General features: G+C 46.6%; 1 protein-coding gene across 1 annotated transcript in view; it reads left to right on the forward strand.

Annotated features, from left to right (window-relative positions):
* Positions 1-26,019, forward strand: part of LAMC1 (laminin subunit gamma 1) — a 50,031-nt gene that overhangs the window by 12,239 nt on the left and 11,773 nt on the right. Inside the window, exons 2-13 of the mRNA XM_048944885.1 lie at positions 15,102-15,406; positions 17,180-17,310; positions 18,286-18,452; positions 20,296-20,484; positions 22,482-22,599; positions 22,691-22,789; positions 22,893-23,029; positions 23,807-23,929; positions 24,017-24,206; positions 24,487-24,599; positions 25,249-25,470; positions 25,555-25,743. Of these exons, the coding sequence (XP_048800842.1) occupies positions 15,102-15,406; positions 17,180-17,310; positions 18,286-18,452; positions 20,296-20,484; positions 22,482-22,599; positions 22,691-22,789; positions 22,893-23,029; positions 23,807-23,929; positions 24,017-24,206; positions 24,487-24,599; positions 25,249-25,470; positions 25,555-25,743 (1,983 nt within the window). The remainder of the gene's footprint in view (positions 1-15,101; positions 15,407-17,179; positions 17,311-18,285; positions 18,453-20,295; positions 20,485-22,481; positions 22,600-22,690; positions 22,790-22,892; positions 23,030-23,806; positions 23,930-24,016; positions 24,207-24,486; positions 24,600-25,248; positions 25,471-25,554; positions 25,744-26,019) is intronic.

A 26,019-nucleotide genomic window follows, 5' to 3' on the forward strand; every position in this document is an offset into this window, starting at 1 on the left:
TTAGAAATACAGCTCTATTCCACGCAACCACTTTCTCCCTCTGGCTCTCATTTCCTTCTGTAAGAAAAGGATTTCGTATCTGTCAGTAACCTTCCTGCAGAAGCAGTGATGCTGTTTGGACAGCTACAAAGACAGCGGCCCAAATGAGGAAACATGTCCATAGCAACTGGGGAAAAAAAGAGCAAAAAAAGGAGGTGAAGCAGCAAGCTCTCTACTGGCTCACCCATCCTCTGAGGCTGGTGATGTGGGAACATCTTGCCCAGTGGTTATGCAAGGAGTGTGCTTGATGGGGTCCAGGGGTGTCTTCTTGCCCCTGCTGTTCAATCAGAAGTGGAACTGATGCTTCCCTACATCTAGAATCATCTGATCTGCAGAACTTCATACTTTCAATTGACAGAGTTACAAAGTCTTGGTAAGAAATAAGTGCTCATCTGTTGGTTGAAAATAAAGGGGATAAGTAGGAAAAGAAGATCTCTTATTTCCCCTAAAGACAGTTGCAAAGCTCTTAACCAACACAGCTTATCAGGATCTGTGTGGACTACCTGTGCGTGCTATCAGCTGCAGGCTGATCTCTGAGTTCTTGTGTTCCTCCCCACTGTTGTGTAAAGCAGAAATTACAATAGAAATGTATCTCAAGTGTAGTCTGGAAGGGCTTTCTGTAAATTTGTCTGGGGTTTTCTGTAAATTTGTGTGTCCTTTCTTGTCTCGTTCCTCAATGACGCAGTAGCTTCGGCTCTTGGTTATGATCAAAGTCTGAAGACTGCTAGATTTGTTTTAATATTTCATGGTTTAGGATGTCAAGAGATTGAAAACTAAGAATACATCTGCTATGTAACTAAGGTTTCTGAGGAGAGGAACGTGTTACAGAAATACTCATACGGCCGGTAGGTTTTACCATTTAATGAGAAATGAGGCTGTAACGCATTTGGTCAAGCCAAGAAGGCCAAAGGCATCTTGGCTTGTATCAGCAATGGTGCAGCCAGCCTCTTGTCCTGACACTTGGCAGAGGTGAATACAGCCTTCATCCAGAGAGTGGCTAGCCAGCTGGATGCTCATGTTTTGTTGGTTTTTTTTTAACATTTACCTCTGTAGACAGGATTTGACAGCTGCTTTCGTTCTCAACGCTTCGTTAATGGTTCTTGTCCATGTGAGCTGTTCTGTGTGTGAAGATCAGGGTGATGGCAGAAGACAGCTCTCCTCTTTGCATTGCTGAAGCCTGGTCCAAGCAATTCATTCAAGCTGGAAGGGTCGGCAGGGGCTGTCGAGAGGAACAGATGGTTCTTATTCCTAAATTTACAGTGTTTTTTCCCCTTCCCCCACTCCCCACTGTCAGATGAAACGATTTCTTTCATTAATTCCAGCAAGTTCTGTAAACAGAGCGTGTAAATATATATAAACAAATGCCTGATCTGCCTTGGTTTGAATATTTGAGAGCAGCAGTTTACAAAGCTCACTCCTGCCTCTGGGCAGAGGAGGAGAAGTGGGAGGAGGAATTCAGCCATGGGTCTCCTTTTGTCTTTGCAAACCTCTCATCTGAGCTGCTGGGGTCTTTGTGGTCCTAAGGGCAGGCTGACCCTGGCAGTCGCAGCAGTATGTGGGGGATGTAAAGCCTATCTGCCTCATTTTGGGTGGAGCTGGGAACAAAATTCTCTGCTGCTTTCCCCACCTGATGTGTTTTTTGTTGTTTTTTTTTCCTTTTTTTTTCTGCCAGTATAGACTCAAGGCACCAGTAAGTAGGCTGATGTGTTGGGTGGGGATGGACGCTGGTCTATCCGTGGTTTCATCATGGTTTCATCTGTGTTCTTGGATCTGTGTGATGGGTTCACCGTGATCTAGGCTCCCTTACAATGGCAGCATCACCTGTGCTGATATTCAGTCTTCAGCTGGTGATGGTGAGCTCAGGAAGGGTCAGTGTTATTGCTTGTGCTGGTGCCTGCATAGAAATGCTGGGAAAGGCCTGCTGAGCACTGTGTGTGGTGCTCAGGTTGCTTCTGTGACCATCTGCTAGGAGGTTCCAAGGAGGTAGAGCTGGTGATGCAGACACCATTTGTGCTTTTTGTTACTGGCTTTCAACTAATAAATTCTGCCAAATCCTGATGTTTTTATATTTCTGCTAGTGTGTTTAACAGGTAGGGTTTCATTGGAGTCAGTGAAGTGATCTGCCATGAAGCCAGGGGATGTGCTGAGGACAGGCAGGTTTTCTGGCAGAGGAAGAGGCTCTGTGGCCATGCAGAACTGGGCATAGAGTCAGGACCAGTCACACAGTCATGCTCCTGGCCACAACTCACCCTTTTTCAGGAAAAGAAAACAGAAGAGTGAAAGGTTGTTGAAGGTGCACTCTTGGCATTAAAATACTGTAGTTAGTTTCCATCAGAGGTTAGCAGTGGGGTTTCTTGAGAACCACTGTTGGCATCTGTGGTTTTTAATCGCCTCAGAATGGGAAGAGGTAATATTTGCAGATGACACAGCTACTGAAGCCAGTGGTAATGAAGTTGGTAGAGTGGTTTCGGAGGTGTTTCAAAAGGCTGCAGAGAAGTTGAGCTGCTCAGCAGCATCCAGCAGGGAAAACACTCACAGACGTGTGCTCTGAATAAAGATATTCAACCTATTCAAATAAAATTGATGGGGGTTAATTCTTAGCTACTTGGTGAGAAGCAGGCTGGAGGCTGCTGGTTGTCAGCAGCAGCACCTGTCTTCTGTTCTGGTGCAAAATAATCTCATTTGGTGCAACTGTTGCTGTCCATCTTTTTTGCTCTGTTGTTTTTGTGCTTATTATCAGTGAAAGCCCTTCATATTGCAGCCTACAGTAGAGAACCTCCTTTAGCAGGGGTTGGACTTGGTGATTTCCATAGGTTCCTTCCGACCTCTGTGATTATGTGATTCTGTGATTTTGAGTGTGTTTGTCTGTACCATCTCAACCCCTGACCTACCCAAGTCAGAAGTTGGGATAAGCTCAGTACTTAGAGGAGCAAAATGTTCCAAAACACCGAACTATTCTATTAAGCCAGCAAGAGGTTTTAATTTCCTGCTGGATAAATGCCTAATAAATTTAAGTGGTCAGATGAATACAAATATTACCCTTTGTAGGGAGAGATGGAGGCAGGGGTGTCAGTTTGGCCTGTCTATACAAACCAGCATCCATCAGAGCCCTTGCCCATTTGTTATCAAGGGTAAGGACAGAAGTTTCTCTGACTGTCCTGCTGTGGATCTGGGTAGCGTGAAGGCCTACAAGCTGGAGCAAGAGACAGAGAGAAGCAGCATGGGAAGGAGAAGGACAGGGTGTGTGGTTGGATCCATCTTGGTTGAACCCCAAATAAGTATTTTGAGGCACCGGTGATGCATCTGGGGCTGATGGCATTCAACAGCTGGGCTGGGAGCCATCCTGGATGGCTGCAGGAGCCTTCAGGGCTTGTGGCTGCTTGGCTGATGGCTGCCGGGGGGTGGAGGAGCTGGATGTGGTTGATGTGCTGTTTGCAACGCGTGGCCCGGTGGGGCTTCGGTGAGGGGAAGGAGAGGCTCCTCTGCAGCTGCACTGAAAGGATAAACAGGAGGACAAACAAAAATCTCAGTACACTTTGTGCTCAGTGCAGCCGTCCAGACACTGAGCAATGGACGCAGAGCAGATGCGGCCTATCTGGTGTGCGTGGTGCTGGCAGCCCTCCTGGTGTTGCGCCCTTCCCCAGCTGGCTTCAGTGCACTCCTGAATTTTAGCAGCTTCTTCCTTTCTTAATGCTTCCCCTTTGAGAGAGGTCTGGCTGTGGCTGCCCTGAGCTGTGGTTGTGGTTTATCTGAACCACAGATTATTTGGCTTCTTGCCCGATAGAATGCCAAAGCTGAAGGTGTCCACAGCCAAGCAGCGTGGGAAGGGGGGAGAAAAGAAGTCATGGCAACGTGTTATAAAGGCCTGTTCTTCAAAGTAAACTTAGATTCTAATTTTGACTTTGAATGTATACGTGCCATCTTCAGCCTTGTAACCGTGGATGCTCTGCTGAAGGTGGCATGAATGCAAAAAGCACTAACGAGGAAATCCTTGGCAAATCTCCTGATAGCCTGACTTCAGCTGAGATATTTCCAGTTTTTAAAAACTATTTCACGGTGTGGAAAAAGAAAGAAGTCAGAGCAAGGGTACAATCAGCTCTTTGCCTAGAGGTTGCTTAAGGAGCTTTCCTTATGTCATTATTTTCTTTCATATCAGTTTGAAGGTTCCCTTGTTTGTTCTGAATGGTGTTTTGTCTGAATACACTTTCAAGATTTGCGGTTAATGGTGGTTGTAGGATGGAGAGATTATCCCAGAGCTGCCCTATTGTTCCATGGGAAGTGGGAGCCACGGGAATGAGCTTCTTCTAAGGGGATTTGGGGGGGAGGTGGGAAAAGGGAGAGCTGGGAGCATCCTGTGTGCCAGCAGTGAGCGGGGTGTCCATCCCAGGGAGAAACCTCCCAGCTCTCATAAATGGGAGTTAATAGTGTGGTTTTATTTATTTGGGTATCGGTTTAGTGCTGATCTGAGTCCTGCCTCGAGGCTTCTGTACGGGTAGGATTGGCACAGCTTTGATTTTCTTTGCTGTAGAGATACAATTATATATAGAAACTTGGCGTAGCAAATACATGGGTATGTTCATCTTCAACTCCATGGATATGTTTGTGTCGGGAGGACTTGGGAATATTTGAGAGCTCTGTCTTTTGAGGGGAACAGCTGACTCTTGGAAATAATTGATTTAAAATAAGAATCTCTGCTGCAATGTAATGTATGAGTGCAATTAAACAGTACAATGATTTTCTTCTTCTGCATCTTCATGCTCACGGCTTTACGGGTTGAAGCTCCCTGGTATGTCCATGAGGGCTGGGAACAGCCTGGCTTTGTTTTCCCATGAGTTGGGGGGAAATAGATTACCATTCAGTCCATGGGTCTGGGGGAGGATATGGACGCATTAGGCAATGTGGTTTAAATCTGAAGGCCATTACTGTTTGGGCACTTGGTTAATGGAGCGTTGCATAGTTTATGTACTTAGTGTTCCTGGGAGATTGAAATGCCCTTAAAAAGCAAATCTGTCCAACAGCCCTGTCTTTCTACAACATAAATTAAAAGGCCAAGTAACCAGATCTGGCTCGGTGATCACCTGGAGAAAATGGGGCAGAGTCTGCCCAGTGCACTGCCTTGATTTCTGACTGCATTCTGTAGCAGTGATCTCTGCCTGGGTGAGAACCACCTGGTGCATACACATTTCTATCCAAACTCACTCAAATTTAGTTCTTATTGCTGCTCATGTTCACTTGACTTCAGCACTCAGGGCTTACAAATACAGGAGGGATGAGAGGAGAGGGGAATGGCAGCTTGGGGCTGATGGAGGTGGGAGTTGAAGCATGAGTGCATCCTAACATTTCCTGAAGGTGTTTGTTTCTTTTTCTCCCTTCTTTTGGTCTTTTCAGAAGTAACTTTTGCTTACTCATGAAGTACTTTCCCAGTGTAAATGCAGGGCAAGCTGCTGCTCTGTTTCAGTAACATCAGCCATTCCAGGGAAATCACCCCCACCCTTCCCTGTGCTGTCAGCACTAACAATTTTTTGTCCAGATTTGTTCATGCACATTTCAGAAATCAGTGCACATCTGGATCTAGAAGTGTTAAATGAGCTTTGAAATGACTTTTTCTGTCTTTAAAGGAAATAAAATGCACATATTTCATAAGAGGGATAACTTTCAGATAAAAATAAGTTTTGTTACTGCCATGCAAATCATCTGCAGCAAGACCTGGGGCTGTTAGGCTTTGGTGAAGGGAAGTCTGAGCGCATGCTCATCTCATCCACACGCTCTATATCAACTATCTTTACACTTGCTCTGTGTGTTCAGGCTTTATGACGCTGTGACACGCAGGAGGCTCATGGAAATCTTCAGTGACTTGGTTAGACGTAGATATTAGTTTATGCTGTCAGCTGTCCTACTCTTCTCATGTCCATTTGCTGCTGTATGTAACAAAACACCTTATCTTAAAGGCCAGGGATGAAGTCCTTGGAAAGCTGTTCATGTCTAGCAACTCTCACTTTTAAGCTAAAGCCATTACACTAGGATTTTTTTTTTTCATTGTAGGGTGAGAATCTATGACAAGAAGGCCAAGTGGGCTTGGAGCTTAGAAGGCAGTGTTGGTGGTACACGTGTTTTTGATGAGAGGAAATCCTTCCCCCAGTTCTCCATCACATTTGTAGCATTTCCTTAACGTGGGCAGATCTTGGTTTTGACTTCTTCCTTCTTTCAGAGGTTTATATTGCTGCTGTCACTATGGCTGATGTGTGCTGCTAATTGGCTTTTTTTTTTTTTTTTTTTGCCTATTAATTGCTTTGTAGATTTGTGGTGATGCCTTCATTTGACATCAGAATTTGAGTGGAAAATTGTATACTTAAAAAAATATATGTTTAAAAAAAATAATCTGATGAGGCCATTGAGGAAGGGAGCCATAGATCCATCTTAACATGATAAATGTATTGATTGCTTAGCGAGGTCTGTGCTTGCAAATGGGTGGTGACAGTATCTAAGGGCATAGAGGTAAGAAGCTGATCTTCCTTGGTGTTGTTGAGCAGATGAAATGATTCTATTTCCAACTGAAGTTCCATTATTCCTTTTGTGCTTTTTCTAAATTTTGATCCTTGTAGGCATTCTGATATTTTAATAATGGTGAAGTCTGAAGATTAGCACTTAGGATTGTGTGGTGGTAGCTTCCCTTGATCTCTGGATGCAGAACCTGTCTGGGTCACAAGGAGACGTGGTTATTCAGTAAGGTCAGGAAATCAGAGCTTTGGGAGAAGCAAAGCTGTCCTTGTTGTAAATGATTGAAGAGTGGGATCCCCTTCAGCTCTTGGGATATGTGTTGGTTGAGGGAGCCACAGGTAGGTTGTGTTGGCCTTGGCCACCCCACTAGAGGAGATGGTGAGAACAAAGGCTGGAGAACATTGTGTTCTTTGGGACTTCACTTTCCAAAGGCAGCAACTTTACAGGTGGGTTTAAGTGATGGTTTCTTTTCCTCCCCCCTCAAAATACTGTTCAAAGAGTTGGTGTACATACTGAGGACCCCAGGAGCAGACCCTGCTTAATGGGCTGCCACTGAAGGTCAACAGATGACTTAGTTGAATATGTGGTAGTTGATGTTAGGAGAGTTATCATCTTGTTAGATATTTAGAACTTTTTTTTTCTTAAGGAGCTAAGTATTTATTGTTTTTACAGGCATGTTATGGCTCTGCATGCTGCCTTAGCAGTCCTAATCAGAAAATGAATTTTTAATAGTCTCTCTCCTGGAGAAAAAATACCTTCTGGTAGTGTTGATTTGAGCTTCACAGCAGTGTAGCTTGCCTGAAACAATATTTCATGTTTTGGCATGCAATGCAAATGATTAAACTAATTTTCTGCACAATCACCCTCTTTTAGGCACTGCTGTTACCGAAGGAAACCTTGAGCTATTCCTGTGCAGCCCAAAATCCTGTGTGTGACTGGGGAGGTCGTGGTGTGATGTCACAGGCACACTGCCTTGGGACAGGTTTGGTTGTGTGCAGGATGCTGCTTATCAATATTGCTCTCTGTGCAATAACTCAGGGGCTGCTGAGCCTCGTGTAGCCATGTGAGTGGGTTTTCTCTTTCTGGGCTTTGTTCTCAATGTGTTGCTGCAGCTGTTCCCAATCCACACTTCAAGGCAGCTCTGACTTTTTGAGCACCGTGACCCCCGACCATCTGGGAATAAAACGTATTTCTTTGCAGGCTCCCACCAGCCTGCTCAGGCTGTTCTTATCGCTGTGACTGCCCTGCTGCTCTGCTCCTAACAAGGTGAATTAATGAGGGAATTACTGGGCTTCACTTGCATTCCTGCCACCAGGAACCAGTCACTAACATTTAGCTTTACACCCAGAGGCTGCAGAGCCTCTGTGTCAAGACCAGTAGGTAAACTCAGCAAATTAAAAGCCCTGGGAACAGTCCCTTGGTGTGTTAACATTTAATGCTTGGTTTCCGCTTGGGCTGTTCTAGGAAAACATGCTTTGTAGGAAACTTGTTTGACTTCTCTGCAGTATCCCAGGTGGTGGTCAGACTGCTTCCAACATCAGCTTTCTGAACCCAGGTTCAGTGCGGGTGTCTCGTGGTCTTCTGGAACCTGACCTGAAGCAGATTCGCAGCTGGGCAACCTGGGAAGCCTGGGGTTCGTTCTCTGTGAGACGTCAGGAGAGAGCAGCCAGTTTCATTTTTTGTCAGTGGTGTTCCAGAGCAACCCTATCGAGTTGTTTCTCTGGGAAAAGAATAACTCTAAGCCACGCTTACTTCCCATTTTTAATGCTTTTTGATAAATTCTCTCTCCTTAGAAACAGGCACTGCATTTAGTGCTTGTCTGGACGGAAACATGGATGGACGTGTACTCATGTGACTGTCTTTAATGCACCTTTGTAACTTGGAGCATTCTCAGTGCCTGCACTTGATTCTCCAGATGCAGAGCCAAAGGCACATACTGGCTGTTCCCGTGAGCTGAGAACTGAAATGCAATTCCCTCTCTGCCTCAAGAGAAAAATGTTGGAAGAAGCTTTGTTTCTGACTTTCCAAAACATATTTGAAACATAAGTCAGTGGCAGGCTTTGTTTTGGAAATGGTCTCGCTCCAGCAATGGTTCTGCCAAGGCTGTTTATCCCAATTCCTGCATAGCTTCACAGGCTGAGAAAGTAAAACTGGTGTGTGGGTGGCTGCTTGAAAATGGTCCTTATGGATATTGCTGCAGTTTGTTTAGCAAATAGTGGTAGCTCGTGCATGAGCCTGTAATTCACACAGCATGTACTAGAGCACAGTGCGATGGCATGTGGAAAGATGGGGTGGTGGAAAAAGCAGAGGCAGGAGGCTTGGAAACTCTGTGTCCTGTTATGTGACGTGATTCAGATGTGCTAGAAGTCAGTTTTCTTAATTGGTTATTGGAGAAGTCAAAACTTCCAACATCACAGAGAAAAGAGGGCTGTTCTGTCCTTGCTGGGGCAGGTGATGGATGTGAACACCAACAGTGTTCTTTCCAAATAGTTGCAGCGTTAATAATGGACTGAGTCTGAGGAATCTTTGGCTGGTGAGTAGGAGGTGGAAGGACAGGGGTGGGAGGGAGGTGGAACCATCCAAATTCCAGAAAATTCACTGTTTTGGGATAGGAAAATACTCGGTCTCTCTCTGGTGGTGAAGACAGCAGTGTGCTAGCTAGCCTGGATGGCTGTCCTGTTCCTAAACTGGTGCTGCTGAATTTGCAGCTCTCATCTTATCATATAATTTAATTTCGACTTAATTAGGCTCAGCAATGCCAGTTATGTCTTTGATATCATCTGATTCAGACAGGAGCCGAGCCAGGCACTAGCACTGCTTTGGGCCATGGGCACATGAGGAGTGGAGAAAGGGCTGTCATTCAGCAGGCTGGGGAAGGAAAACCTTTAAGAGACTGTTTAATAAACCAATGGGCTGAGATTGGTAACGATGAAGGACTGAGCTGCTGGGTTGTGTCCAGAAGCAAGGGCTTTGGCAGTGTGTCTACTTGCGCACCTAAGCTGAAGCTGCCTCTGTGCTGACTTTGGCCTGGATTGCCTTCAGCTCACCACTTGAACTTGCCCAGTCTACTTGTCCTTTAAAGAAATGGTGTTGCAGTTCCCACCAGATCGCCTGATATTTCAGTTTACTGTTTGCAAGGTACTGCAACGTAGCCCAGTAATCCTGTTTTCTTTTTACAGGAAGATACGCGTTTGCCAGTTGGCTAAATGTCATGTTTGAAGAAGCTACAAGTTCGTGTTTTAGCTATCTAAACTTTTGCTGTTTGGAAGTAATTTATTTTCCAGTTGTTCTTCCCTCCGCGCATCTCCACCTCTGAGCAGACAGCAGACAGAGCTGGGGCTGAACATTGGGAACATTCCCACCTACATCTCCTACTGTCTAATTGAAATGTCATAGCAGAAATTAAAATGTAATGTGATTTGTTTAGTTTTGATGCCTTTGGAGATATTTTCTCATGCAGGAAACATCTGTAAGAGATGCCTTGCGCCATTCCAGGGCTGGGAAGTATGGCCTTCATACAGCTGAAAAGTTGTTGGTGGATCACCTCACCTCCCAGTGCCACCATTGCATCTGTGGTGGGCTCTGGTGGGTAGGAGCTGTATCTCCCACACGAGGAAGACTTACCCTTGCTGTGACCTTTCATATTCATTTTGGGGTTAGCTTGGACTTGTCCAAGGATCCCAGCCCTCTGTCGCCCCAAGCAGAGGTAGCTCTGTGGTTGGGTCTGTGAATAAAATGGAGCCCTTCCAAAATGGCGTGTGCAGTCCTTGATCATCTGTGATCTGGCAGCACTTGCCAAGTGTAAAATGCCTTTTTAAAACGAGCTTTTATCGTTTGTGCTGAAAAAGAGCTTTGAGCCTTCCTGTGCGGATAGGACTTTTGTGTTGTGCATGGTATCTCTCCAGTCCCTAATGAATAAACACAGCTGGCGTTTTTGGGAGATTGACTTAACATCTTTTCATCAAAGCTGTAAAAATACAGCGGCGATTACAGAATTGTTAGACCACGTCTTCTGATTTTTGTGCCGATCCGCGCACCAACTTCAGAGTGATCAAATGAAAAAATGCTTTTCTTATGAGGCTGCCTTCAGCCCATTCCAGAGGAAACAAGTTTCCCCTCCTCCCCCCCCCCCCTCTGGAAACTCGACTGGAACAAGCAGCCTTGATGACTTATCAATGTTGGATTATCATGCAATAATTTACCAGGCAGCCCTTTGCTGTCCGGAGCCGCCTACACGCACAAGTCAATGGTGCCTTTGTTCTGGAGTGCCTGGAAGAATGCATGACTTAATGGGGCGGTGGGAGTTCACGTTCATTCCAGCATGCTGAGGTTCCCGAGCGTCCCTGTGCCTTTCCTTCCTCCTGCCCCATTTCAGGACAAGTGCCATAGGAAAAGCAATCTGCTTTGTCCCATCCAGCACTGGTGGAGCTCATTGTGCCAAAATCTATTGTTTTGGTGGAGCACGGCTTGTGACGTGCTTGTGATAAATCCTTCAGATTATCAGAAAAGGTAAACCCTATGTTTTCTCTTTGTTTCAGACTCTGGCTAAGCCATTTCTATGTGCAATACCAGTGCTGTAATAATCCTGCACAAAATTTCCCAGAGAAGCCTGGGTCATTATTATAGATGTCTGCTGTAGCACTGTAATAATTTCTTGCTTTCATAGAATTACAGAATGGCTTGGGTTGGAAGGGACCCTGAGGATCATCAAGCTTCTACCCCTCTGCCACAGGCAGGGCCACCAACCTCCAGATCTGGTACTAGAGCAGGCTGCCTAGGGCTCCATCCAACCTGGCCTTGAACACCTCCAGAGATGGAGCATCCACAGCTCCTTGTGCAGCTTGTGCCAGCACCACCACTCTCTCTATGAAGAACTCATTCTCCTTAAATGCTCCCTTCCCACCATCAATCTCTGTGCTCCAGGAGGGTCTCTAGAATGAGAGGCTGCCCAAAATCCTGCAGTAGTTGAGAGCAGTGCTTGGCGCAAGAAATTTACTCCTAAGTAAAATCTTGTTAACTCAGTATCACCTGTCTCTTTCCATTGCTGGTGTTTCTCCTTTGGAGCTACTGAGTGCTTTCTGCCCCAAGTCTTTGACAGCAGTGTCTGCTTGTAGCTGGTCGAGCCTTGCGCTGGGTGAGGGAACTGAAACAAGAGTAAGGAGGAGGGATGAATGTCCATAGGCACCTCCCAGGGCCTGAGGGTGGTGGAGCTGGCTTCCCTTCTGGCCACGAGCATGGGGCAGGTCAGCAGGAGGAAATGCCAGGGAGCTGCTGGCCCTTACCTTGTTGCTGTGAAATGGAAATGAAGGCCAGTTGAAAAGCAATAAATGCGAAACAGGAGATAGCCAAAAGGGAAACATTCAGAGCAAGGTTTAACTGTTTCATTACAATTCTGAGAATTTTGCTGAAAATGAAAGTGCAGGAAAAACTCTTTGCCCAGTGCACGTTCTCAGACGGAGTTATTTTCTCAGCAGCAGAACTTAGCAGCGGCCGTTTAAAGCTTGCTGTGAGGAGGCTGCAAAGTGGAGTCACAGACAATAAGGAAGGGAGCGGGAGTTCTTCCTGGGGCCACGGATGTGAGCGGACCGATAATGAAGGAGCCAAGTGTCGGTGGGGCTTATCTCAAAGGCATCTGCTCACAATCCGGTGCTTGTAGTGGCTGTGCCAGCTGGCAGGATGCTTTCCTGATGTAAATCATCCATCCCTTCTGAGGAGCCTGAGCACAAGGAGCCCTTTTGTGAGTAGGCATGAATTCTTAACTTGGAGGGGAAAGGGAGGAGTTTCTCATCCAGATCTAAACAGCATTTACTTACATTTTCCAGGCTATCTTTATGGTGCTCAGTGTGGTGTGCTTCCTGCTGGGGTGCAGGAATGATGACCCTACTGATGTCTGCCCCCGGCCCTGGGTGTTGTGCTTGGGCTGACAGCATGGTTAGGTTGTAGGGGATGGTGTGCGCTGTATCCGACACTGCCAAACAGCTCTCACCATTATTGCTGCCTTCTTTGAATCTGTAACAGCAGAGCTGCCTTGGAACCACGTGCATATTTATGTGATTTTCTACATCAGCATGCACCGTAAGAAGGGCTGGTTGTTTTTGTCACCTTGCCACTTGCGGGTGGACATCTTCCTGTGCCAGAAGGGATGCTGTATGAAAACATGAGGCTTGTGCTTTTGTGCTCCAGAGGCATGCCAGGTTGCACTCCCAAAGTGCTGAGCTCATGATTGCTAATTACAGTGCATCATCTTTCTGCTAATGACCTTCTTTAAAAAACACATGGAGCTCTTCTTGTAAAATAGATCTGCTGCTTCTCAGTACACAGGGAAATACATCAGATGCATGATGCTGTTAGATGCTTTAAGGCCACAATGAGATCAAAACAATTGTTGTTGTCTAGGAACAGAAGAGCAATGACTTCTCTCTTCAAAATGAAATGTTTAAAGCTGCTTTTCACCTCCTTATTGCTGTTGCTATTCCTTAGAGTAACAGCAACGTGTATTTATGGAGCCCTGCAAGACCTGGAAGCCTTATCTTTGCTAGGAAAAAGGCTGTGCAGCCTTGAAGAGTTTGCAGGCAGGCTGCTAAGCACAGCTTTTATGTTCAGTATAAACAAGGGGGGGAAACGTGTTTCAACACTGTCAGCTGGTCTTGGGTAAATGCTATTGTTCCTGCAGTATTTACCCATGGCAGGCTGTTACAGTGCTGGAGCACAGCCTTGCTGTGTGCATTAACTGCATTCCAATGTCATGCCATTAGCAGGGCTTCTCAAGCAGTCACGCTGCCAGCTAAAATAAATGTCTTTTCACCTGAGCTGTGTACTTGGACAAGTTTCCAGTAAGTTTTCTTTGGCCTGTGGTGTAAAACTGAAGATGAAGGAAGCGGTCTTTCAGTTTAACACATGGGTTTCTATGGAAAAATGTTTCTGTGCTGCTCAGAGCCTGGTTTGCACATGCTGTGCCTTTAGCTTGGGTGATGTTTTTTGCAAGGAGCTGCAGGAGAGCTCTTTGGGAAACAGAGATCATAATCCAGTTAGTTAGAGTGGAGATGGGAGAAAAGCCAGCAGGTTGTTGGCATGAGGTGGTGAGGGCATGGATGTTTTTAGCTGGGATGCTCCTGCAGGCTTTGATTTATTTCTTGATAGGGGTGTTCAGGCTGTGAATTGGCCTTCTGCTGGAACAAAGTACAAATGGGATTACATCTCCTGCTTGCATTGGGTGGTGAGAGGAGGCTAAGCCTTTGCTGTACAATGGTAAGTATTGATAGGAAGAATTTCTGGCCTTCATGGGATCAAGTTGTCATTGACAGTGAGATAAATTCTGACTTGTTGCCTTCTGTGTGTAAGAAGATCACATTGAGTAACTTGACTCCGAACCAAGAGTCAGCTGGAACAAAGCAAGAGCAACAGATTGTTAATGTCTGGCTTCCAGTCTTGGGCTTAGCTCATCCATAAGCTCACACACTGTATGAGTAGAATAGTAGGAAGTGTTGGGGGCCTTGTATCACTGTGATGCTCCAGGTTGGAGGGGGAGTCATTCATTAACTTCAGATCAGTCTCACTTGCATAAAACTGGGATGATTGGAGTAATGTTAGATGTGAAAGAACTTAAATTGGAGGTGTCATTTCATTGCAGTCAGCTTTTTGCAGATGCGCTTTAGGCCTATGCTATTCCTGTTGCCTTGTGCTGCATGTCTGTGCAGTGAAGCACTCTTCAGCAGGTGCCAAGTCTCCTGATAAAATTTAATGTGGTGCCATTCATTTATTTTTACAAACAGGGGTTAAACCTGCATAACTCCTACAGCAGAGGAAGCCTGTGTCTTGATCAACTGATCCTCTGAGCAGTTGGTTTATGTGTGCAGGAGTGCATGTTCAAGTCACCAGAGAGAATCCTTTTTGGAGGATGATGTGCTGTTGTCTGCAGACCTGTTGGGAGAACAGAGGGAAGGGATGTGGCTTTGTATTTATCCCATGGCTAGCGTGTTGCACTTCAAACTGAAGAATGTCTTGGCAACTTTAATCATAGTTTCCAAGAAACTTGAACCTTGCTTTGTCTTTCCCAGGGAATATTTAGAAGGGGATGTCCTCAATAGCTCAGTGCTGGAGGAAAGACATCATGAGTACTGGAAAGAGTTGGGACTGTTTCTGTGTCTGAGCTGGGGGAACCCTGCACTGTGACTCTTACCTCTGGTTAATTATGTTTCTCCAACATGTATTTTTGGAATCAGTATCAAATTGCATGATTAGCTTAGACCTGGCCTTAGATATACATGTGCTGTTTGTGCATCTGTAACTCTTCATCCTTTTGGGATAAGGATATAATCAGTGATGCCTGCAAAAGAGAATTACAATGCATTAGCTGTGTGTTAAGTTGTGCTGAAATCCATGGATCTGTTTATTTATCTCTTCAGCCTTCTCCTTGACCTTTGGTTCCTTCACCTTGTCTTTGCTGGGAAGTACAGTGCTTGCGGTACTGGAAGCTGCCCATCCTGTTGGATGGAACTGGAGATCTTCTAAACCTAAACCTTTGTTGTGAGTTGTTTCTCACTCCTTTGTTCCTTCTCCTGCAGGAAAGGCCTTTGACATCACATATGTGAGACTGAAGTTCCACACCAGCAGGCCAGAGAGCTTCGCCATCTACAAACGCACACGGGAGGATGGCCCGTGGGTGCCCTACCAGTATTACAGTGGGTCCTGTGAGAGCACCTATAACAAAGTCAACCGGGGCTTTATTCGGACTGGGGAGGACGAGCAGCAGGCACTCTGCACGGATGAGTTCAGTGACATCTCCCCCCTCACTGGGGGCAATGTGGCTTTCTCAACGTTGGAGGGACGTCCCAGCGCCTACAACTTTGACAACAGCCCTGTGCTGCAGGTACGTGAGCAGGACTGGTGTCTGTCAGATGGTCTGAGCTGGGTCCTTCTGTTAGCTGTCATGGATGACAGCTTTGAGGGCTGGACTGTTCATATTGGAGCCCTTGTTCATACTTGAGGACCACTGGACAGGTAGAGTGGGTGGGGTGATCCAAATAAATGTTTCTGGAGAAAGAATGGAACTCCATTGTAAGTAAGTTTAAGGTAAAACAACAACAAAGAAAATGTCAGTGGTATCACAGATGACTTTTCATAGACACCATGGAAATCTTCAGAGAATGGATGCTTACTTCTGTCAGCTTAGAAAGCAGCTGCAGCATTTTGCTGTTATTTCAGCTATACGAATAGGGCCTGAGTCTGCTATGAGGCATCTTCATGTATGTTTTGAGCACAGAAGATCAAGAAACATAGTAACAAGTGAGGAGTTGTTTGAAACCCTAACTTTCTGCATTACATGTATGCTGAGGCAGGGGGAGTGTGATTTTATCTACCTTTAGTTTCTCTTACAAAAGGCTTAGATAAGGGATTTGGTCAGGGGCTTTTTGTTCTTACCATTCATGCTGCTGGCTGGGCAGTGCTCTGGAGCATACTGGGGGCACCAGTTTATCCGGTTTACTTGCCATTTTCTCCATGGTCATCATGCAACAAAGAGCTAAAGCTGTGGAATTTGCCCCAACAGGGCTTGTCTCCTTCCTTTAGGAGCTCCTCCCTCCCTCCTCTTACTTTAGCAAGGCGATCCCTGATCTTCAGTCAGTGGGCAGAAAAGTATCCGGTGGGGCTGAGTTCTACAAACAAATATAAAGATAAATGGGAGAGAGAAAAACTTGTGAAATGGAAAAGAACCAGTTTGGCCACCTTTTTCCTGCAGATAGACCTTGTTGAGAGTGGTTTCTAATCATGAATATGAACAGAAAAAATTCCAGTTGGTGATAGGGTTTATAATCCTCTAATAAACTCCATGTAGGGAACAGAGACCTGACCACTGGTTTCCTAAAATACATACAAGCCTCTGGCATTGATTTTGCAGAACTGAAGTAAATCTGTGTTTTGTGCTCAGTGTTTCCATGTGTTGATGCCAGTGCTTGTAGCTCAGCAAATCTCCTTATTGTGCTGGCTGAACAGCAGCGCAGCTGCAGTGCAGTTGTACACGCCTGGATGTTTTTCCTGTACTCTTCACCACGTTTGAAGGAAAACAGGATTGCAAAAGCTGTAATAAGAGCAGTGAGATGCTAACAGCCACAGGCTGAAGGTGACATGAAATCTGGAGACTCGCTATGTTTGCTGGCTGTTGCTGGGAGAAGATAGGGAGGTACTTCGTGGAAGATGCTGTGTAAATACAAAGATTAATTCACACCCTCACTCATCTGCGTGTCTTCTTTTCTGGAGATGTATGTCTGCACATGAGCGCACCCTAAAGCTCTTCCCATTCTTGCTTTGCAAGAGAGCAGCCACCAGGTATGTGAGGGTAGCAGAGCTCCTTGTGCTTCTTGCAGCTGAGAGCAGTCAGGGCCCAAGGAGGCCCTGGGAAGGGGTGCAGAGAAAGGGCTGTCTGGAAAACTTATCCGTAGCAAGAGGATATGAAGTAAGGCTTCCTGGGCAGGGCTGGGTGAGCCTCAGAGGAACGGAGGGGAAGTGGTGAGGTAGGAACGTGCTGACTGATGGATGACTGCTGGCCAGACTTACGGAATGTAAATACAGCAGCTGGTGATGCGGTGCTGACACGCACTTCAGGGTTCCTCTGTGTGTGCTCTGATGGGGTTTCTGTCTGCCCTAGGAATGGGTGACGGCCACCGATATTCGGGTGAGCCTCAACCGCCTCAACACCTTCGGAGATGAAGTTTTCAATGACCCCAAAGTGCTCAAGTCGTATTACTACGCGATTTCTGATTTTGCCGTGGGTGGTAGGTGAGTAAACAATAAACCTCTGTGTTTGTTTGGAGCTTTTGGTGGGGATTACCGGAGTGCTTGACAGATTCTGTTATACTCACGTGGTACTGTTAAGTTCCTGTCTTTATTGACTGTCAAAATGCCGCAGAGTGAGTCTTTATAGAGCTCACAAATACTATACGTGTCTTCTTGAGGCTGTAAATCTCAGAGGTAGACAAGGACTGAGTGTTTTATTTCCTGATTAGCTCAATTAGTTCAGCAGTTAGGGAAGTGGGGTACAAAAAGTGACAAGAAAGTAAAACAAAGGGGAAAAAAAAGTATTTAAGAGTGCTTTGTTACACACGTTGTTAATCCGTAGCCTGGAGTAACAGCAAGTAGGAAGTCTCAAGGTTGTTGCTTCACCTAAACGTTGGGGGCCGTCTCCCATGGAGATCTGAAGCACTGTACAGTGCTGTGATTCTCTGTTCCTTCTGCCAAAACGTACTGCAGAATGCTTTAATCTTCATTTGTTGGCAATAGAATGTTTTCGTAAACAGAGTTGAGCCCAGTGGAGCGTTTCAGGCTGTTTGCAGGAGCAAGCTGGAGACTGGGCTGCCATACCAGTCACATTGTGATCTTTAATTCCTTACTCTGATAACAGTAGCATATGGGCAGCATGTATAACTTTTCCAGGACTCCCATGAGAGAGACACTAAGGAGATGTGTACTAATGTAACACCAGTACTATTTTTGCTGCTTCTGCTTAGTTTATCCTGCTTTAGTGACAGATTTCAGAGGGAGGTGGGTTGGCATTCTTGCTTTTCTATGCACTTGCCTTGAGGATGCTACACCTGCTTGTTCCACAGGATTTGTGTTATCAGTTTTGTTGTAATCTTACACCTTCTGAAATACTCCTTGTCTCAAGTTTTTATATCTGGGCATTTTCTGGATTGCTCCATGGGAGACCTGGATCTCTGGATTTTAAACACCCATTCTTTGTGTCTTGTTAACCAGATGCAAATGCAATGGCCACGCGAGCGAGTGCATAAGGAATGAGCTTGGGAAGCTGGTCTGCAACTGCAAGCACAACACCTTTGGGGATGACTGTGAGAAGTGCCTTCCCTTCTTCAATGACCGGCCGTGGAGAAGAGCAACAGCAGAAAGTGCCAACGAGTGCTTGCGTATGTGTGTCCACACACCTGGCAGGGCGAGTGCTTGAGGGTTTGCTCCCCTGGCTGTTGAAATGGCCTGGTTTTAAGTCTCTGTCTCTATCCAAAGCCTGTGTGATTTGTGCTCCCAAGTTGGAGATGCTTCAGATCCCTCTTAGTGCCCCTATAGAAGTATCTCAGGTTTCTGAGAGCATGAAATGTTTGTTGGAGATTCTGGTGTTATCCAAACTCACATCTGCCCACATTTTCAAAGGAAGGAGACCCAAGCCTTCCTTAGAGGCAGGCCTAAAACTGGGATGACCCAATGCTGTGTTTTATCTGGCATTTCAGCAACATGTCCTGCAAGTTCTCTGATGAAGCATAGGGTGGTAGATGGACTGTTACTGCTGTTGTGTCAGCAGAGGCGTTCAGATTCTCCTTGGGGATCTGCATGCATAACGTGCTCTCAAAACAGGCTCAGATTCCTATCTCAGAGTATATGCTGATGGGAAAGTAGAGCAGAGTCCATTTCCTTGTGCTGCTCGGAGCACACCCAGATCTTTTGAGGAATGTTGCCTTTGGTTTGTCATCCCTGTTCTGCAGGAGCTTTCTGCTGTGTCCCTGGGAAGGAGCATGTCCCTTCTGGAGAGAGATGGGAGCAATCTTTAGGAGAGAACTTTACCACAAAACCTACCAGCTCGTACTAGTAAAACAAATGCATTTAGTTTCTGGAGTCTAATTGCCTTTTAAAAAGTTCATTTAGTGTTCCCTGATTTCCTCTTGGATTTGGATTACTTTCTTTAGTTACTTCTAGATTATTTCATCCAATTTCAAGACTATTGCAACAGTTCTGGGCTGCAAATGGAAATGTCTGGGACTGAATGCCAATTTATTTTTCTTAGTTTAGTGTTGCAGCTCCTGGTAGTTTACTTTATGGGGAAGCTTTTTCAGACAGAAAAGCTTTCTTCCTGTCTGACCTCGGTGTGCACTGATGGTTCCCAGCTGGCTGTTGGAGACCTGTGGCTTCCCTTGACAGGATGCTGAAGCCCGGCCCTCCCTCTCCCCAAGCAGAGGGAATTTGGGCTCTGCCTGCTCCCAGGAAGAAGCCCTTCTCACAGCAGGATGTCAGCCCTTGCTCTGATCTTGCCATGTGTGTTTGCGTGACTGGAGTTGGTGGTACTGCGTGGGTTGGGAGGGCACTGTGTGGGCTGGAAGTCACCACAAGGCTCACGGGGACGAGAGGGGCCCTGCTGGTGGTCACTGGGTGCACCGTGTCACCAGGATTCCTCAGCATGGCTGAAGTATTCATATTTGTGTGCTGGGTTTTGTGACTGGCCGGGTTGGGATTTTTTGGGCTCTTCGCTGCAAGAAAGACATTGAGGCCCTGAAACGGGTTCAGAGAAAGGCGACAAAGCTGGTGAGGGGTCTGGAGCACAGGACTGATGAGGAGCAGCTGAAGGAGCTGGGAATGTTCAGTCTGGAGGAGGCTCAGGGGAGACCTCACTGCTTTTTACAACTATCTGAAGGGAGGTTGTAGTGAGCTGGGGGTCAGCTTCTTCTCTCATGTAACAATGATAGAACTAGAGGGAATGGCTTCAAGCTGCGCCAGGGAAGATTTAGGTTGGATGTTAGGAAATACTGCTTTTCTGAAAGAGTGGTCATGCAGTGGAATGGGCTGCCCGGGGAGGTGGTGGAGTCACCGAGCCTGGGGGTGTTCAAGGAACGTTTGGATGTTGTGTGGAGGGACGTGGTTTAGTGAGAACTATTGGTGATGGGTGGATGGTTGGACTGGACGATCTTGAATGTCTTTTCCAACCTTGGTGATTCTGTGATTTTGGGATATCCACACAGTTGATCCCCATGTGTTTTCCTGCAGCTTGTGACTGCAATGGGAGATCCCAGGAGTGCTACTTCGACCCCGAGCTGTACCGCTCCACCGGCCATGGCGGGCACTGCTCGGGCTGCCGGGACAACACTGACGGCGCCCACTGCGAGAGGTGCAGAGACAGCTTCTACCGCCTCGGGAGCGAGGAGGGCTGCCTGCCCTGCAGCTGCAACCCCGTGGGTAAGTGTAAGGGTGCTGCAGACGATGGCAAGCCTGGAAGTGAAAAGGCTTTTTTGTCATTTTTAATTTCAGCCTGCACAGGAGATGTTTACTGGGTTGTGTAATGGTTAAAATTATCCTTGGATCTAACTGGGCTTGGAGTGGCAGGGGCAGATAGTTCACCACTGCAGCATTTACTCCTTCAAATGTACTCTAAAATAGTTGTCTTTTTTTTTTTTTTTTTTCCAGCACTGTGTATGTGTTGCCTTGGGCACACCCAGCACTAAAGCACTCATTTAAATTCTTAATAAACAAGATTACGCGAGCGGATATTTCAGGAAGTTCTTTGGACCAAAGAATGGTAGTGAATATTAGCAGCATCAGTTTCTCCTACTGAGTATCTAAGCACTGTAAATACAAACCAGTGAAACCTTAAACACAAAAGGGGACGAGAAGAAACAAAGTCAAGTCAAAACATGCAGTTAGACTCCTTTTTAAAAAAAAAGAATGGAAAAAATCCTGGCAGGAGAACAAATCTTTTGTCGTCAAGGGAACCGCTTGACCTGTATGGCGTGGTCCTGTAACTCCAGCAGCCCCGCAACAAATAGGGGCGAAGGAAACAAAAGGGTAACAGATAGTAAGATATGATGTGAGGTTCCAAAATAGAGTAGCTGGAATAAGTAATTGCTTGCGGCATGCCCTAAAAGCGGCCAGCGAGAGGGCTGGCAGGGTACGTCTGCTAGCTAATTTGGTCAGAGTCATACAGTTCTGAAGCTTTGACCAAGAAAGGCCTCTTTTTTCCTCCCTCTGCTCTCCCTGGTTCTCATGCCCTACCTTATTTTAAGACATGTCTGTGCTGAGGGTTGGTGTCAGTGGAGGGAAGAGGCAGTGAGGTGACTTCCCAGGTATTTTAGGACAAATTTCAGAGGCCCTTATAACTTAGGCATCAGCTTGTGTCATCCAGTGTGTATCTGGATTACCTTACATGGCTGTTTTTTACCTGAATGCTGTTTTTACCTTAGTAGTCATTTGTGGGATTGCAAAGGAGTCTAATAGAAGTATGCTGTACTTGGTATATGGTGAAGGTTTTGTACATTCTTCTCTCCTGTCCAGCCTAATCGTCTCATGACTTTTCACTTTGCTATAATCGTCTAACGAGGACTGAAGTGGAAAGAAAAGTATTTATCTATTTTAGTATGCTTTTGTCCTAGTTGTTAACTCTTGTAGTGCTGACAGCTTTTGGCCTGCTGACTGCAGCAGTGCCTGAGGAAGAGGCATTGAGGATTAAAGAAACCCTTGCTGCTGTTTGTGCAAGTCCCCTTCTGGGGATTTTTGGGTAGTACCTTGGAGGAATCCTGTCAAACAAGAAAGTTTTTCTGTAGAATTGATTAGGGCTAATAGTGTAAGCACATGGAGCCTCTCTCTGGGAGATGGTTCAGTCTTTAAATCCAGCTTCGGAATCACTGGGGGAAATTGGAGTGTGAAGGGTAGAAGAGATCAGGATAGCTCCTGGCAAAGGGGAGGTGGTCACTGGGGAGACACAGGGCTTGGGGAATAATTTCTTAGGGCGTGCTGCGGGGAGAAAAGGTGGGGCATTAGATCATAGACTCATAGAATGGCTTGGGTTGGAAGGGACCTTGAAGGTCATCTAGTTCCAACCTCTGCTATAGACAGAGACACCTCCCACCAGACCAGGCTGCTCAAAGCAACATGGATGGACGTAGATGTATCAAGGTAGTATTGAGAGCAAGAAATAAGGAAGAGAATGCAATTAAGTTTTGAAGAATTGTATAAAAATAACATTTGGAAAGAATACTTCGAGCTGAATACAGGTTTGTTTTTCTTTTTGCAAAACTTGATAATCTGTCTCCAGGCCTGCTATGGAGAAACACCAAACTGTGAGCTGTTGCTCATCAGCTTGAAGCTGTTCTTCAGACTTCCTTGTATTTCTTGCACGTTCCCCGCAGCTGGGTGAATCTCACATGGGTGTGGTAAGGCCCCTGTCCTTGTTTCCCCAGGCTCCCTCAGCACGCAGTGTGATAGCTATGGCCAGTGCAGCTGCAAACCTGGTGTCATGGGAGAGAAATGTGACCGTTGCCAGCCGGGCTTCCACTCCCTCTCTGAGGCTGGGTGCAGGTAAGGGGAGTTGCTCTCTGAAGGGAAAAGAAGACGCCTTTTTAAAGTATGAGTGATTTTAATTAATTATCCTCTCACGTGGCTCTCTCAGGCCCTGTTCTTGCAATCCTGCTGGCAGCACAGGTGAATGCAACATGGAAACAGGACGGTGTACTTGCAAGGACAACGTTGAGGGCTTCCACTGTGAGAGGTGAGTTTTCGTCCTGTGGCTTTGTTTCAAGAATGAGAAATATTTGAGCAATGGCCTGGAGTAAGTAATAGGGAAATGAATTCTTTTTCCTTTGCAACTTCAGATGCAAACCTGGGTTTTTCCATCTGGATCCCTCAAATCCAAGAGGCTGTACACCCTGCTTCTGTTTTGGACACTCCTCAGTTTGCACCAATGCTGTTGGCTACAGCGTGTACAGCATCGCCTCCAGCTTTCAGTTTGGTAAAATGAGCCTTTCTTTGTATCTCAGGTCGGGTTGATGAAAGTGGGATAAGTCCTGCGCCCTCCTCTCTGTGTGAGATTGCAAACTTTGGGTGCAATCCCAGATTCCCTTTTTTGGGAAGCACGGAGCTTCCAAAGTCAATGAGAACTTCCCCATCTTCAGGTTGTTTGTTTCGTTGGGGTGGAAAGAATTCATGGCTTTGCCCTCAGGCACCCAGTGCATGCAGTTTAAGTGGGTACTGATAATGTAAAACTTCATGCCTCAAAAAAGAGGTGCTAAAGAAGGAGGGGCATTTTCTCCATTTTAGAACTGAATCAAGAGTTTGAGGGAGAGGATTATAATTGCTTCAGGTTTTGGGTTGCTTGGCTCTGAATGAAACGTGGTTGTGTTTCTGATGGATCCGTGAGCTGAGCAGAAATCTTTTCTCATACAGTCCGTTTCGTGCATATGAATGTTTTCATTCTGCGTAGTCTAAAAAGAACATCTTTATAATTAAAATTCCAATGGAGAATGGTTCTTACAAAGGCTGAAACTTGCATAAAGTCATTGCTGACTGCTGGTTTCCCAGTCTTTTCCTGAGGTCTCTAGAAATCAAAATGTTAAGCAAGTTTGTGTTTTTTCTAGTGTTTGAAGTTCAGAGGGCTTAAATCAGCACTCTGGATATGCTGTGTGTGTTCTGCACAGTACCAGCATATAGAATAGAGATGGGTTACATATAAGCAGTTTGCAGGATGACTCCTTCGAATGATGTTGACTGTTGCATGTTTGGCTTTCAGGAGAGGACGAGTGGCATGCTGAGCAACGTGATGGCTCCCAAGTCCCACTGCAGTGGAGTTCAGAGACCCAGGACATCTCTGTCATCTCAGACAGTTACTTCCCCATCTATTTTGTTGCACCACGTATGTCACTGCAGAAAAGCTCGCTTCTTGACTCCCTTGCCTCTCTGTTCTCTGTCTCCTGACCGTAAGGATTTCTTCCCATTCCAGGCAAGTTTTTGGGCAACCAAGTTTGGAGCTACGGTCAGAATCTGACCTTCTCCTTCCGTGTGGACAGACGGGACACACGTCTCTCTGCAGAGGACCTGGTGCTGGAAGGGGCCGGGCTGCGTGTGTCGGTGCCTCTCATTGCCCAGGGCAACTCGTACCCCAGTGAGAGCCCACTGACCTACACCTTCAGGTGAGGGGGCCCAGCCCAGCCCAGTGGGAGCCCAGAGAGCAGGTGGGACCCAGTCTGCCACACACCCTGCCCTCTGAGCTCCTGGGAAAACAAACAGCAGTAATTTTAGCTCACAAGAGCGGTCTTATCAGGTCAATTTGAAGCTGGCTGTTCAGCGGTGTTGCTTAAGTGTATGAAGAGTATGTGGCAATTGCATGCCTTGCTTGGAAATAGTGCTTTAAAAGGACACAGCTGTTAGCATCTGAAAGCTTTGCAAATGGAGCATGGCTTTTCTCCCTAGGCTCCATGAGGCTGCCGATTACCCGTGGAGGCCTGCTCTCTCTGCATTCGACTTCCAGAAGCTTCTTCACAATTTGACTGCCATCAAGATCCGTGGAACATACAGTGAGAGAAGTAAGTTGCTGAGCAGAGTGACATAAGAAAGAGGGACAGACCCCTTTGTTTGGTGCTGTGATTGCTTACTTGCAGGGATTGGTCATGAATAAATGCGGCAGGTTATTTGGCAGAGCCATTGCTTTCTGCCTGGCCTTCCTGTGTAGCAGCTTCTCCTGGGGCTCCTGGAGAGGAGATGGAGAAGAAACATGATGTGCTGCCTTTGAGAATCTCAGAGTTGAGTGCTTGTCACTGCTGATGTCCCTCTGTGGAGCAGATTTGGTTCTTCACTCCTGTTGTGCATCCAGTGCTTTCCAAATTGATAGGAACGTGCAGTGCAGAGTCCTGACAGATACGATAGCGTAGATGTGGGGAGACAAAAATCAGTTTCTCTGTGATCAGTTACCTTCATCCTGTTGAAAAATCCCCCATGGTGTGAGGATTTACAAAAATCAAGTGCTAGTTATGGACCTTTGGATGTTGTCATGAGAAGAAGGATTTTCGGAGTTAAAATCAAGCAGACAAAAATGCACATTTGCAGCTTCCCCAGATGTGAGTAGGGGTTGTTCATGAAGAGGAGCCCAGGGTGATGCATGACAGGGAGCGGGCTGTCACCTGGGCAGCTGCTCGTAGTGCAGCAGTGACCATGTCTTCCTCTCCCTGCTCCGAGGTGCCGGTCACCTGGATGACGTTACCATCACCAGCGCTGTCCCAGGGGCCGGCGTGCCCGCGGCATGGGTGGAGAGCTGCTCCTGCCCTGCAGGCTATGAAGGGCAGTTCTGTGAGCGCTGCTCCCCCGGGTACCGCCGAGAGACCCCTGGCCTGGGACCCTACAGCCCCTGCGTGCCTTGCAGCTGCAATGGGCACAGCGAGACCTGTGATCCTGAGACGGGTAAGCAGCAAGAGGGGGAGTGAAGGGCTGTTTTTTTTGTGTTGGCTGAAGAAGGAAAAAAACCCACTTGCCTCCTTGTTTCAGGCGTTTGTGACTGCAGGGATAACACTGCAGGCTCTCACTGTGAGAAGTGCAGTGATGGGTACTACGGAGATGCGACAGCAGGCACAGCCCTGGACTGCCAGCCCTGCCCGTGCCCTGCTGGCTCCAGCTGCGCTATCGTGCCCCGCACAAAGGAGGTTGTGTGCACCAGCTGCCAGACAGGCACCACAGGTGAGCCCCTGCCAGAAAGGCACTTTTCCCACCCTGTGCTCCTGATCTCCTAGCAGTTCTGCTGCTCTGACCCACAGCAAACTGCTGTGTCTCTTCATTCAAATGCAACCTGTTTTTCCCTTCCTCCACCAGCCCTGCTTCCCCAGGCGAGGCTCAGGGCTGAAGGACTTGTTCTTTGTGCACTTCTCTCAAGAATGGAAGGGAAAGGAATGTTTTCATCTGTGCAAATCTTAACATTTCTGTGCTATGTATGTGAGCCATGCTGGCTTCTAGTAC

The sequence above is a fragment of the Lagopus muta genome, chromosome 5, assembly GCF_023343835.1.
Source record: "Lagopus muta isolate bLagMut1 chromosome 5, bLagMut1 primary, whole genome shotgun sequence".
NCBI classification, from domain to species: domain Eukaryota; kingdom Metazoa; phylum Chordata; class Aves; order Galliformes; family Phasianidae; genus Lagopus; species Lagopus muta.